At 36.9% G+C, this 14974-nt stretch overlaps 1 protein-coding gene across 1 annotated transcript; it reads left to right on the forward strand.

Annotated features, from left to right (window-relative positions):
- The first annotated feature begins 1846 nt into the window (after positions 1-1846).
- LOC122270846 (uncharacterized) lies at positions 1847-14658 on the forward strand. Its single transcript, XM_043049865.2, has one exon. It carries the CDS (start codon positions 2047-2049, stop codon positions 14392-14394), a length of 12348 nt encoding a protein of 4115 aa, XP_042905799.2. The 5' UTR covers positions 1847-2046; the 3' UTR covers positions 14395-14658.
- The last annotated feature ends 316 nt before the right edge of the window (positions 14659-14974 follow it).

The raw sequence follows: 14974 nt of genomic DNA on the forward strand, positions 1-14974 counted from the left end.
TGCCTTAAATTTGCTTGGTTTCACCAAACAAGCTTGCCCGTGTGGCATTAGAACCAACCAACCAAGCTGCTATATTGAAGATATCTTTCTTTAATTCCATCATAACTTTGATCATTGGGATGAGTTAATACGAAAATATGAATCCATTTTTGTGTAGTAAATATTAATAAATCACATAACTATTTAAGCAGCTTTATGTTTCGATATTAATTAAAAACTACAAATTTTTCTTTTTAGCACACGTCACAAGCTCCATTTGTCCACAGCTGAATTTACCAGCGAATTTAAAAATTGGTGAACTGTGTAGCAATCAATTCGGAGACATTTGTGAAGTTGTTTGTGAAATGAATGGTATTGAGATTTGGAAACACTACATTCAATGCCTCGAAATTGGCGAATGGGAAATTCTCCCCGACTGCCCGTCGCCATTGAAAAAATCTTCCAGTTTGGATCTGATTAGATGCAACAACCTTCCAGTTGATCTCCAAGATCTCTCGACATGCTTTAGAATCAAATTGACTGCAACAAGTTCAGGAGTCTACCGCCAGAAGTCGCACTGTACCGACATTTTGGCTTTATTCGTTAAGTTCGGAAGTTGTTCCGAAATCTCAAATGATTGTACAGTAAATTGTGGCAACAGTAAATTTGCCCTACTTTGTATAGAAGATGGAAAAATGTTTCCCAAATGCGCCCCATCACTAAGTCTAAAATGCCCGCCTTTGAAGTTTGCTGAGCTCGTAGACTGCTCTAGAAATCAAGATACTTCTTGTAAGGTTTGTAAGAAATAGAGCTACATTGATCCAATGAATTTTATCACACTTTAAGACTTGACTTGTAACTTTCTTAATTTTATGAACTAGCCCTTCACTCTCTGCTATTATGGTGCACTCTTAAAAACTTAATTCATAAACCTAATAGCATTAAAATGTTTTACGAATTCTATGATCCTACACTAAAAGTGAAGAATTTATTCTCTTTATATAAAAGTGGGACCTTAATTTTTTTTAAAATTGAAATTTGTAGTTTTAAGAGAGTTAATATTTGCGAATGTTGTTTTTGCTTGCAAAGTGTGAATATAGAATTCTTATAAATTATTAAATAAATGTCCTTTTACAGAAATCCCTGAATTCTGCAGTAATTATGTTCAAAAATTCAATCTAGTGATTTTAAAAATTAATCCATGTAATGAAGGAAATTATTGTAAATTAGTAAAAAGTTCTAAACCTTTCATTTAACTTTAAAGGGACGGAAGTGCAATAAAACATCAAGAAAAATTATTAAAATAAAATGTTTATTTGATAACACTATATCTGTTTTTTCCTGGTATTTTTTAACTTTTTTTCCACAAAAAAGCTTTAGCTTGCTTAAATTTTTCAAAAAGGACTCTTTTCATTTTAGATTCGATGCCCCAATCAAAAGGTCATGCCTCTCGCATCAACATGTCTGCCTTCAGGTGAATGGTCACCTCTGCCTACGTGTAATGCCCGATTGCAATGTGCAGAAGAATCCCTTCCTATGGAAGTAAGTTTCATCGATCCCACTTGCAAAGCATCCCAAAATAAATTTTGTGAAGTTGGTTGTCGAGTTTACACTTATGTACCGAACGTCAAAATATATCCTCAAATAATTGTTTCCATTAAAAAAGCTTACTGTGGATCATCTGGAAGCTGGAAAAATTTACCACATTGCCGAAATGCAAAAATTCATTTTTGGGATGACAGAATAAAGAATTCCCAATGTCCTGAGCCAAAGCTTGATGAGAACAGTTTGATAGAAAGCAATTGCTTCAGAAATGAAGGTTCGGTGTGTCTGATAAAGTGTAAAAAGGGTTACGGACCAGAAGGTTGGCACGAACTACAATGCGTGAAAAAGAAGTGGGTTACTAAACTTCATTGTGTTCTCAGAGAGAAGTGCCCGCCTTTACCGAAATACTTGGTCTTTACTTGTGACTGCAAACAGAGTACAGGATCTGTCTGTCAAGTAGAATGTAGAGAGGGGATATTACAAGGAAATAGCACAGTGCATTGTTCTCAGTTGTCTAAATGGATGGGACTTCCTCGCTGCTTACCTGAAAACTTTTACAGAACGTCTAATTGTAACAGAAATCACTTGCATCCTTACATACAATTTGTAGATAAATGTACTTTTAAAGAAAGGGAAAGATGTCAAGTAAGATGCATTAATCAGTTTGTACTCATAGGACAGAACTTTATCATTTGTTATAAAAGTCGATGGATTAATGTTCCCGAATGTTTTCCGAATGAGCTCTCTCCTTATAAATTGTTCAGCATGCGGTGCGCGTTTCCTCCCCCGATTCCTGGAAATGTAAGGATAACAGGGATTTGTAGTCCTAATGTTGGTATAAGCTGCAACCTCACTTGTCGTGATAATCCGACAGCTAAAATTTCGGGACCGAACGCAACTACCTGTCTTTTTCCCGGGCTTTGGAGCAAAGTAAAACCTTGCGAAGGAGGTAAAACTTACTGCCCCGCTCCTATCTTACCGAAGCATTTAGAGGTTATTAGTGATTGCTCTGGCGTTGAAACAAATTCAGAATGTAACATTCGCTGCAAGCAACGCAAAGAACTTAATTTCACTTTGATCTGTCGAAGTATTGCGGGATGGAATAGATATCCAAATTGCCCATGCCCTCCTCCGTCCATTCAAGATCCTTTATTACTGAAGGAAAAATGTAATTTGAAATATCCAGGAGAAAGGTGTCATTTAAAATGCAAGCGTGGGTATGCCTTAGAACAAACCACGACTATCAGATGCTTAGATCAATTAGAATGGACTGCCTTCCCTGTGTGTACGAAATTACTTTGTCCGAAACCAAAGTTGACCGCCTCTTTGACTTTTCATGAAAATTGTGCATCAAAAATGTCCGGTGAGTACTGTCAGCTTGAATGCCGAGAAAGGGGTCTATTCGTAAAGGAAGATAAAATTAAATGCATTGATGGATTATTTTGGACAGCCTTACCGAATTGCACTTGTCCACTCCCTAAACTTAGTGATAATTTAGAATTTATAAGCAACTGTACAAGTGTGATGCCGTATAGCACTTGCTCTCTCACTTGTAAGGAATATTTTTATTTAGTTGGACATCATTTTATAACTTGTCAGGAAAACATGAAATGGAGCATTTTACCAAGATGTAAGAAAATAACTTGTCCTGAGCCTCTCATTCCAACAACTATATTTTTCAGCGAAGATTGTACATCAAAGACATTTGGTGAACATTGTTTGTTAAGATGTCGCTACGGAGGAAAACTGCTAGGATCGAATAAAATTACTTGCAAAAAAGAAAAAAAATGGTCATTGTTCCCAAAATGTGCTTGCCCTCCTCCAGTTTTGATTGATTATTTATTATTTGCTGAAAATTGTTCTACTAAGTTCCCGGGTGAACGTTGCTCTTTAAAATGTAAAAAGGAATTCTCCTCTGCGGGAAGTATTTTCATACTTTGTCAAAATGACACAAGATGGAGTCCTTTTCCAATGTGTAAACGAAAACCTTGTATCAAAAACATTCTGCCAAAATCATTAGAATATGTTGGAGACTGCGCAGAATTATTTCCCGGAGAAAAATGTGAAGTTGAATGCAGAGAAGGAGGTAAAATGCATGGTGTCAAGTATATTCAATGTATACAAGGTACTAGTTGGACAGTTCTTCCTGATTGCTCATGCCCCATACCAACTCTGCCAGATGCTCTAGAAGAAGATGAAGATTGTAAAAATGTGAAAGTGGGAGAGCGTTGTTACTTAAAATGCAAAAAGACCTTTCGCTTGAAAGGAAAAAACTATATTATTTGCCTAAGTAATACAAGGTGGTCACCGTTACCAAAATGTGAAAAAGTGTTCTGTCCAAAACCTAAACTTCCTAAAAGTTTGATCTTTAATGAAGATTGCTCTTTCAAATCTTTGGGAGAAACATGCCGCCTTAAGTGTCGTGAAGGGGGTGATTTTCTTGAACTGAACATGTTGACTTGTATAGAAAACGAAGACACTGTTAAATGGACATCCTTTCCAAGTTGCACTTGTCCATCTCCAATGATAGATAATGATTTGAAAATGGTTGAAAATTGTAAATTCAAAATACCTGGGGAAATTTGCCTTTTAGAATGTGTAGAGAATTCAATTATTATTGGCAAAAGTTATATTTCTTGCCAAAATAATACAAAATGGAGTAAACTACCGATATGTCGTGAAGTATTTTGCTCCAAGCCAATACTTCCAAATGAATTAATATTTCGAGAAGACTGTTCATCCAAAGTTATCGGTGATGCGTGCTCACTCGAATGCCGTACTGGCGGCAGAACTATTCAGGATAGTAAGATTTATTGCATCACTCTTACAACCTGGTCATCTTTACCAAACTGCTCATGCCCACCACCTTTTTTCCCACTTAACTTAAACTCGTTAGAAGATTGTTCGTCGAAACAACCAGGACAAGTTTGCAAAGTCTTTTGCAAAGAAAAATTTCATTATCCGGCTAACAGTCACATAACTTGTGGAGCAAATTTTCGTTGGAATAATTTTCCTTCCTGCAACCTAAGACATTGCTCAAAGCCAGTACTACCAAGCTACCTACAGTTCGACGAAGATTGTTCTAAAAAGATACCCGGAAATGCTTGCAGACTTTTGTGCAAAATGGAAGGAGAAATCGCTCATGGTAATAAAATTAAATGCTTGAAACAGCTAAAATGGACTTCATTTCCTATATGTACATGCCCGAACCCGAACCTAAGTCCAGGTTTACTCCTAACTGAAACTTGCTCATTCAAAACTCCCGGAGAAATTTGTTTGATTGAATGTCAGAAAAATTTGGAGCTTTACGGAAAAAATTTTGTTATGTGCCGAAACAATTTTAAATGGACAATAGAACCTAAATGCTTAAAAAGAAATTGCTCTAAGCCTAATTTGCCTAGTCACCTAATGTTTAAAGAGAACTGTTCTTCCAAAGGTGTGAAAGAAAGATGCGAATTATTGTGCAAGCATGGTGGTACGATGAAGGGGGAAAATTACATTGAATGCTACTCTTCACTGAAATGGTCTGAATTTCCCATCTGCTTCTGTCCCTTTCCAAAACTAAATGAAAAACTAAAATTTCTAGATAATTGTTTTAATAAAAGTGCAGGTGATAAATGTCTTTTGAAATGTAAATCCAGGTTGAAAACTTCGGAGATCGTTTCAATTTATTGCCAAGAGAAGGGATCTTGGACAAGCTTACCAATATGTTCAAACACAACATGCTCTACTCCTAATCTGACAAACTCGATAGTTTTGAAAGAAAATTGTTCGGCGAAATATGTGAATGAAATATGCAGATTAAAGTGCGAAGATCCATTCATGATTTTAGGAAAAGATTTCATTGAATGCCAAGATGATGCAACGTGGAGCACGTTGCCACGATGCATAGAAAGGATGTGTTCTGAACCCGTATTTAGTAGAAGTGTTTTAACTTTAAAAGGAGCTTGTTTGAAAAAAGTGGGTTCGTTTTGTGTTTTAAGCTGCAAATTGGGAGGTGAAATTATTGGAGACAGTAAGATTGTGTGTTTAAATAACTATACTTGGAGCACTCTGCCAGATTGTACCTGTCCATCACCACTTTTAAAAAATAATTTAAAGGGTAACTGTTCTTATACTAGGCGCGGACAAAAATGCAATCTTTACTGTGAATATGGCTTGCAACTTGAAGGGTCGGATTTTATTACTTGTCAAAATGATACTAATTGGAGTTCTCAACCTTTTTGTATCCGCAAAACATGCCCAAAACCTGAAATACCAGAAGCAATATTGCAACTGGAAGAAAATTGCTCATCCAAATACGTAGGAGATAGCTGTAAAATTTCTTGCAAACAAGGAGGTAAATTGATTGGAAGCAAATTCATAAAATGTCATAATAATTCTGAATGGAGCACATTACCAGACTGCAGCTGTCCTGAGCCGCAACTCACAGATGAAGTAGAAATTAAAGACAATTGCACTTTTAAAAAAAGGGGCGAAATTTGCAAAATTAGTTGCAAGAACAATATGAGATTAATCGGGAAGGAATCAATTACATGCCTTAACGACACACAATGGACACCATTGCCGTTCTGCCAATTGTTAAACTGCTCTGTTCCTCAACTCCATTCTTATCTGACTTTAAAGGAAAAATGTTCTTCTTCAAATGAAGGGGAATCGTGTGAGTTAATATGTGTTAACAAAGGAACATTACTTGGAAATCATACGATAAAATGTACAGATGGAAAAACGTGGAGTCAGTTTCCTGACTGCACATGCCCACCATTGATTTTAAACGAAAGTTTAGTAGCTGAAGATGGTTGCGGGCATAAAAAAAGGGGTGAAAACTGCACCATTTCCTGTAAAGAAAACAGTAAGATGTTGGGGCAGAATTTAATAACGTGTCTTGAAAATGCTGAATGGTCGCAATTACCAAAATGTGTTTCAGTTTGTCTTAATCCTGAATTTCCCGAATATTTGGAAACAAATGACAATTGCTCTTCGAAACATGTTGGTGAAAGATGTGAGACAACGTGTAAGCAAGGAGGTAAAATGATTGGTAACAATACAATTGAGTGCTTAGTGAACCAGTTATGGAGTCCGTTTCCTGAATGTTTGTGTCCCTCTCCGTTTTTAGGTGACGATTTAGAAGTGGTAGATAATTGCGACGAGAAGAAAATTGGAGATATTTGCAAAGTTAAATGCATTGGCTACAGAAAATTGAAAGATGGTGAGTTTTTGACGTGCCTAAACAACACTAAGTGGTCAATGCTACCTAAATGTGCTTCGATCTGCTCCGAGATAATACTTCCTGCGCACTTAGCTTTTAACGGAATTTGTGATTCGAAAACAATAAATGAAACATGTAGTGTGAAATGTATGCATGAGGGAAAACTTCTCGAAAATGCTACTGTAAAATGCCTAACGGAAAATGAATGGAGTGCCTTACCTAATTGCACCTGTCCACCACCGCTATTAACGGGAGGTGTTGTAAATAAAACTGATTGTAACGAAAAGAAGAAAGGTGAAATTTGCGAACTTATGTGCAGAAAAAATAAGAAAATGATAGGAAAAAATTTTATTATGTGTTTAGAAAATATAACGTGGTCTATCTCACCGAAGTGTGATATGATAATATGCGCAGAACCCAAACTTCCAACATATCTAAGTTTCAAAGGAGACTGCTTTTCGAAAGAAATCGGAGAATTGTGCGAAGTAGAATGCAATCAAAATGGCTTACTCCTCGGTGACACCAAAATCAGGTGCATGGCAGAGAATACGTGGAGTGAATACCCCACATGCGCCTGTTCAAAACCAAACCTAACAGAGTATCTGAAGACCGAAGAAAACTGTGATTCGAAGAAAGTAAATGAACAATGTAAAATGACTTGTATGGAAAATAAACGAATGCTGGGTGAAGATTTATTAACCTGTCAGGAAAATGCTACTTGGACAATGTTGCCGAAATGTGTAGCTGTATGCTTTGAACCTACACTTCCCAAGTATTTAAGAGTTGAAGGAAATTGTTCTTCTATCATAGTGGGGGGTACATGTGAAGTTGAGTGCGTTCAAAAGGGACAAATTCTAGGAAATTCTTCATTAAGATGCATAGCGGAGAAAGAATGGAGCCCACCTCCGATTTGCACCTGTCCACCACCCCCACTAGCAGGCGGTGTTATAAATATAGAAGATTGTAATAAAAAGAAAATCAGTGATACTTGTAAAGTTAAATGTAGGGAAAATAGTAAACTCTCTGGAAACAATTTCTTAACATGTTTAGAAGATACTACTTGGTCATCTTTGCCTAAATGCGATATGATAACATGTGTGATCCCTGTGCTGCCCGAATATTTGTCATTCAAAGGGGACTGTTTTTCGAAACTCGTAAAGGAATCTTGCGAGGTGCAATGTCATCAAAATGGCAGCATTATTGGAAACAATCTAATAACATGCCTAAGTGATCAAGAGTGGAGTGAGTATCCAGACTGCACATGCCCTTTGCCACATTTATCTGAAGATTTCTCGGCAACAGAAAATTGTAGTTCCAAGAAAAGGGGAGATACCTGTAGGATTAAGTGTAAAGGTACTAAGAAATTAATAGGACAAAACTTTCTGACGTGCTTAGAAAATAGAAAATGGTCATCCTCTCCTATATGTGCTTTCTTGTGTTCAACTCCTAAACTACCCAAATATTTAACTTTTAATAGCAATTGTTCTTCAAAAGTTGTAAACGATTCTTGCGAGGTAAGCTGCTCACAAAATGGTAGTATTTTAGGAGAGCCTGCAATAACATGTTTAAGTGAAAAAAATTGGAGCAAATGGCCAGACTGTACTTGTCCAGCCCCACTTTTACCAGCGGATCTCAAAACTGCTGAAAAATGTAATTTAAAAAAACACGGAGACAGCTGCAAAACTGAATGCAGTGGTAACCAGAGAATAATTGGACAAAGCTCTTTGATGTGTCAAGAAAGTAGGAAATGGTCAATATTGCCAAAATGTGCTCAAATATGTCCTGTACCCGTACTTCCAGATTATTTGGAACTAAATGGAAATTGTTCTTCCAAAGTTGTTAACGAAACTTGCGAAGTGAGTTGTACGCAGAAACGTCACCTTCTCGGTAATAATACAATAAGATGTATCCCAAATAATAAATGGAGTTCTCTACCAAATTGCACATGTCCCCCACCCTCTCTGAAGGGAGGTGTCATAAGCACAGAGGATTGTAATAAAAAGGAAATTGGCGAATCTTGTAAAGTTGGTTGTAGGCGACAAAGCAAAATGACAGGCAACAATTACTTGACTTGTTTACCAAACATGGAATGGTCTTCGTTACCAAAGTGTGATATCATAACTTGCTCCAATCCTACTCTTCCTTCTTATCTAGCTTTCAAGGGAGGTTGCTATTCTAAATTAATTGGAGAATCTTGCGAAGTACAGTGTGAGCAAAAAGGTAGTATCTTGGGGAAAACGGTGATAACATGTGTGAGTGAGCAGGAATGGAGCCAACTTCCTGATTGCACTTGCCCATCCCCAGTATTACAGAAGCATCATTTAGAGATGATAGATGTCTGTGATTTAAAGAAAAAAGGAGACCTTTGTAAAGTTCGTTGTAAAGGAAATAAAAAATTAGTAGGATCTAATATTTTGACGTGCAGAGAAAATAGAAAATGGTCATCCCTACCAGTTTGTACCTCAATATGTTCGGTACCTCAACTTCCGAAATACTTGGCTTTTTCTGGCAATTGTTCTTCAAAAATTGTCGGTGAATCCTGTAGAGTAAAATGCACACAAAATGGTACTATGATTGGATCAAATCTGATAACTTGCTTAAGTGAAAATAGCTGGAGCAAACCTCCAGAATGTACTTGCTCAGCTCCAGTTTTAACAGAGAATTTAAGTGCATCAGTTAGTTGCAATACCAAAAGTATAGGTGATATTTGTAAAGTTAGTTGCATGGAAAATACTAGATTGGTAGGAAAAAGTATTTTGACATGTGAAAATAACGCCTCGTGGTCACCAGCACCAATTTGTGCTTCAGTGTGCTCTGTACCTAAACTTCCACTCTATTTAAAGCTGGAAGACAGCTGCTCTTCTCAAATAATCGGTGAAACGTGCAGAGTAAAATGCCTTCAAAATAGACACATTATTGGAAATCCCTCTATAAAGTGCTTAACACAGACTAGTTGGACTTCACTACCAACTTGCACTTGCCCTCCACCATATTTTACGGGAGGTGTAATAAATTTAGGTGATTGCAATAAAAAGAAGGAAGGAGAAGTCTGTCATGTTAAGTGTAGAGAAAACAGCAAACTTAAGGGCAATAATTATTTGATCTGTTTGAAAAATGCAACCTGGTCAGCGCAACCAAAATGCGATTTGATAACATGTTCAAATCCAAAACTTCCTCATTATTTGACGATCAAAGGAAATTGCTTTTCTAAATTCAAAGGAGAATCCTGTGAGTTACGCTGCAATCAAAATGGAAATATTGTCGGGAAAGCTGTGATAACATGCCTGAGCGAGCACGAATGGAGCGAACTTCCTGATTGTACTTGCCCACCTCCACATTTATCACGTGATTTAGAAACTCTAACTCTATGCGATTTTAAGAAAAAAGGAGAGTCATGTGAATTGAAATGTTATCAAAATAAGAGATTAATAGGACAGAGTACTTTGATGTGTCAAGAAAACAGAAAATGGTCCTCACTGCCTACTTGTGCTACTTTATGCTCTAGGCCTAAACTTCCAAAATACTTGAGTCTAAAAGAGAGTTGCTCGTCGAAAATTGTAAAGGAATTTTGCGAAGTAAAATGTGCCCAAAATGGTAATATTATTGGTAAAAACTTAATAACATGCGTAAGTGAGAATAATTGGGGTAAATACCCAGAATGCACTTGCCCAACTCCAACAAGTTTTATAACAGCAAACTTAAAAGTAATGGCTAATTGTGATAACAAAAAAATGGGAGAAATTTGTAATGTTAGTTGTAAAGGAAATAAAAGATTGTTAGGACAAAGTTCTTTAACCTGCCGAGATGATGCTACATGGTCTCATCCTCCAACTTGTGTTTCAGTTTGCTCCGTACCCAAACTTCCAAATTATTTACAGTTAGAAGGAGATTGTTCCAATCAAATCATCGGAGAAACTTGTAAAGTGAATTGTGTTCAAAGTAGACACATTATCGGAAATCCTTTGATAAAATGTTTAACGCAGACTAATTGGAGCGTACTACCAACCTGTACGTGCCCACCACCATCTTTCAGAGGAGGTATTTTGAATTTAGAAGATTGTAATAAAAAGAAAATAGGGGATGTTTGTAGAGTTAGTTGCAGAAAAAATAGTAAAATGACGGGGAATAATTTCTTGACGTGTTTGAATGATGCTACTTGGTCTTTGCAGCCAACGTGTGATTTGATAACATGTCGAAATCCGACACTTCCTGCTTATTTGACTGTGAAGGGAAATTGCTTCTCGAAGCTCATTGGCGAGTCTTGTGAGGTACAGTGTTCTCAAAATGGCAGAATAATTGGAAGAGCTGAGGTTGCATGCTTGAATGAACATGAATGGAGTAAAATTCCAGATTGCACTTGCCCCCCACCACACCTATCAGGAGATTTAAAAGCAAATAGTGTCTGTAATTATAAGAAAAAGGGTGATACATGTGAAATCAGTTGTAAAGAGAATAAAAGAATAATAGGAGAGAATATATTGACTTGCCAAGATAACAGAAAATGGTCTTCACAACCAAAATGTGTCTCCATATGCTCTAAGCCTAAAATTCCAAGCTATTTAGAGCTTGAAGGAAAATGCTCTTCTCAGATCATTGGCGAAACTTGCAAAGTTAATTGTGTTCAAAATAGAAAGATTATCGGAAATCCTTCCATAAAGTGTTTAACACAGACTAGTTGGACTTCACTACCAACGTGCACATGCCCTCCACCTTCTTTAAGAGGAGGAGTTCTTAATTCAGAAAATTGTAATGAAAAGAAAATAGGCGAAATCTGTAGAGTTAGTTGCAAAAAAAATAGTAAAATGACTGGAAACAACTTTTTGACTTGTTTGGAAGACGCTACCTGGACATCACAGCCTAAGTGCGATTTGATATCTTGTTCAAGTCCTAAACTTCCTATTTATTTGTCTATCAAGGGAATTTGTGTTTCCAAATTCATTGGGGAAACGTGTGAAATACGATGTACTCAAAATGGTAATATTATTGGAGCAGCCGTGATAACATGCTTGAGTGAGCATGACTGGAGCGAATTTCCAGATTGCGCTTGCTCACAACCTCATTTATCAGTGGATTTGGAAACAAAAAAGAGTTGCGATTCCAAGAAAAAGGGTGATGTTTGTGAAATTAGATGTAAAGAGAATAAAAGACTAATAGGACAGAATACTCTAACCTGTCAAGAAAATAGAAAATGGTCACCACAACCAAAATGTGCCTCAATATGCTCGAAGCCTAATCTTCCCAAATACTTGATTCTAAAGGACGCTTGTTCAGCTAAAATTGTTGGGGAATCTTGTCAAGTAAAGTGCGCACAAAAAGGTAATATCGTTGAAACAAATTTAATTACATGCCTGAGTACAAATGACTGGAGTAAATACCCAGAATGCACTTGCCCATCGCCTTCTTTAACGGCAAACTTGAGAGCAACAGTGAATTGTGATCACAAAAAAATAGGAGACGTTTGTAGTGTTAGTTGTGTTGGAAATAAAAGATTGGTTGGCCAGAATGTATTGAAATGTCAGAGTGATGCCTTATGGTCGAAATCTCCAACTTGTGCTTCAGTATGCTCTGCGCCAAAACTTCCGCCTTATTTGAAGTTTGAAGGAAACTGTACTTCTCAAATCATCGGAGAATCTTGCAAAGTGAATTGCGCTCAAAATAGGCATGTAATCGGAAACCCTTTGATAAAATGTTTAACACTGACTCATTGGACAGTACTACCTACCTGTACGTGTCCACCGCCAGCATTAAGAGGAGGTGTTATAAATTTAGAAGATTGTAATGAAAAGAAAATAGGTGAAGTTTGTAGAGTCAGTTGTAGAAAAAATAGCAAAATGACGGGGAACAATTTCTTGACATGCTTGGAAGGTGCTAACTGGTCTTTACAACCCAAGTGCGATTTAATAACATGTTTGAATCCGAGACTTCCAGTATTTTTGGCTATAAAAGGAAATTGTTTCTCAAAGCTCATCGGTGAATCTTGTGAAGTACAGTGTTCTCAAAATGGCAGTATAATTGGAAGAAACGTAATAACATGTTTGAGTGAGCATGCATGGAGCACATTTCCAGACTGCACTTGCTCTCCACTTCTTCTATCGAGTGATTTAAAGACAAAGGATAATTGCAATTTCAAGAAAAAAGGTGAAGTTTGTGAAGTTAGCTGTAAAGGAAATCAGAAAATAATAGGACAAAGCACTTTGACCTGCCAAGAAAACAGAAAATGGTCCTCTGCCCTACCAAAATGCTCCTCTATGTGTTCGGAACCTAAACTTCCTGCCTATTTGAATCTTAGAAGTAAATGTACTTCAAAAGTGGTTGGCGAAACCTGTCACTTAACTTGTTCGCAAGGCGGGAAACTAATTGCAAAATCTCAAATTCAATGTTTACTTGGATCTAATTGGAGTTCCTTTCCTGAATGCACCTGTCCGAATCCCGTACTTCCTAGAAAATTAAATATTGTTGGAAGCTGCGTCGACAAAAAAAGAGGTGAAATCTGCACCATAGGTTGTAAACGACACTATAAATTAAAAGGTAATAATAAATTGACGTGTGGAGTTAATGCTAAATGGAATTTTCGAGCTCTGTGTGTAACAAGATGTCGAAAACCTAAACTTCCCTTTTACTTAATTTTGACAGAGAACTGTTCATCCAAAGGTGTAGGGGAGTCATGCAATGTTAACTGTAGGAATAAAGATCAAATGATAGGGAATGCCAAAATAATTTGTCAGAAAATGCACAAATGGACTTCTTTGCCCGATTGCTTGTGCCCACCCCCAACATTCACCAATGATTTGGAAGCCGGTGAGAACTGTAACTCCAAAAAAAGGGGGGATGTTTGCAAGATTCGATGTAAAGGAAATAAGAAAATAAGAGGACATAAAACAATAATGTGTTTTAACAGCACCAGGTGGTCATCACTCCGTAGTACTCAATGTATGTCCCCAAAATGTCGAATGCTCTTTCCACCCTCATACATTAAATTCGAATCTCCATGCGTGAATCCGGTTGTAGGTAAATCTTGTTCCTTAGTTTGCACCCAACGCGGTAGAATGATAGGAAGTAAAGTCATACGATGTTTAAGCAACGGCACCTGGACTGCTTTACCTGATTGCACCTGTCCGCAGCCGAGAATGAACCCTGATCTGGAAATAGTCTCAAGACAGTGTAGAGACCTGCGAATAGGTAAATATTGCCAACTTACTTGTAAGGACAGGAAGAAAAGAATAGAAGGAGATGGTAGAATGAGGTGCCAAAGGAATGCCCGATGGCCAAGGTTTCCGAAGTGTCGCACCGTTTGTCCCGAACCTAAGTGGTTCAAAACATGGCTGAGAAGTGATTCCACCTGCAAAAATATAGCAATCGGAGAACGTTGCGTACTCAGATGTAAATGGGAGAAAGAAGGATCGAAATTTATTCAAGGAATAAACTACATGATATGTTTACGAAATCTGACATGGTCTAAGATGCCTGAATGTTACTGTCCCCCACCTGTAATGCCTGAAGGCATGGTGTTAGTACAAGATTGCTCGAAACTGGTAGTAGGAAATCGATGCCCCGTGGGGTGCACAGCTGGATATCACTTAAAAGATCCCAGACTGAATTATTTATATTGCACCAGTTCGACTTCTACTTGGGGACAGTGGCCTGTATGTCTGAAAACTTAACTTTATTTGACGATTTAAAAACTATACTTTTTGTTAGTCATTTCATTCTTCTCACTTTATATAAAGCGGTTCATCACTGAGTGATAGGAATCTTATTAAACGACATAAAGTGTTGCTATCGAACAGAACGATGTAAATATTTTTGTGACAATAAATGGCTAAATGGAGAAAACCTAAACAGTGCTTCACATCACTTGAACTCTTATGTAGTAAAACACAAACCCTTGATACATAAGAAATATGAAAACATAGACTTCAAAGATAAATGAATTGTATTCAGTGTTTATTCTCAATTATACAATTGTTCATTCTCGTATTTTTGAGCCAAATACATAAATCAACATTTCCAATTTTAAAAAACTAAGTTTAAATGTAAATTCCCTCTAAAAATAGAAAAATTAGTTTCACATTTCTTTTAGATGGAAAATAGTGTGCACTTTCTTATTGTATAAAACAAAAAGGTTTTTAATATTTCGCTTGTAAAAATTGCTCATCACAACAGGTTAGTTTAGTTGGTATTAAATTCAAAGTGTAACCTACATTAAAAATACAATAAAATTACATTTTAGTGTTCAGAGAT

The sequence above is a fragment of the Parasteatoda tepidariorum genome, chromosome 7 (genome assembly GCF_043381705.1).
Source record: "Parasteatoda tepidariorum isolate YZ-2023 chromosome 7, CAS_Ptep_4.0, whole genome shotgun sequence".
NCBI classification, from domain to species: domain Eukaryota; kingdom Metazoa; phylum Arthropoda; class Arachnida; order Araneae; family Theridiidae; genus Parasteatoda; species Parasteatoda tepidariorum.

Excerpts from the sequence above, each read along its gene's own strand:
- LOC122270846 (XM_043049865.2), top strand. The coding sequence starts at position 2,047 with ATGGGACTTCCTCGCTGCTTACCTGAAAACTTTTACAGAACGTCTAAT.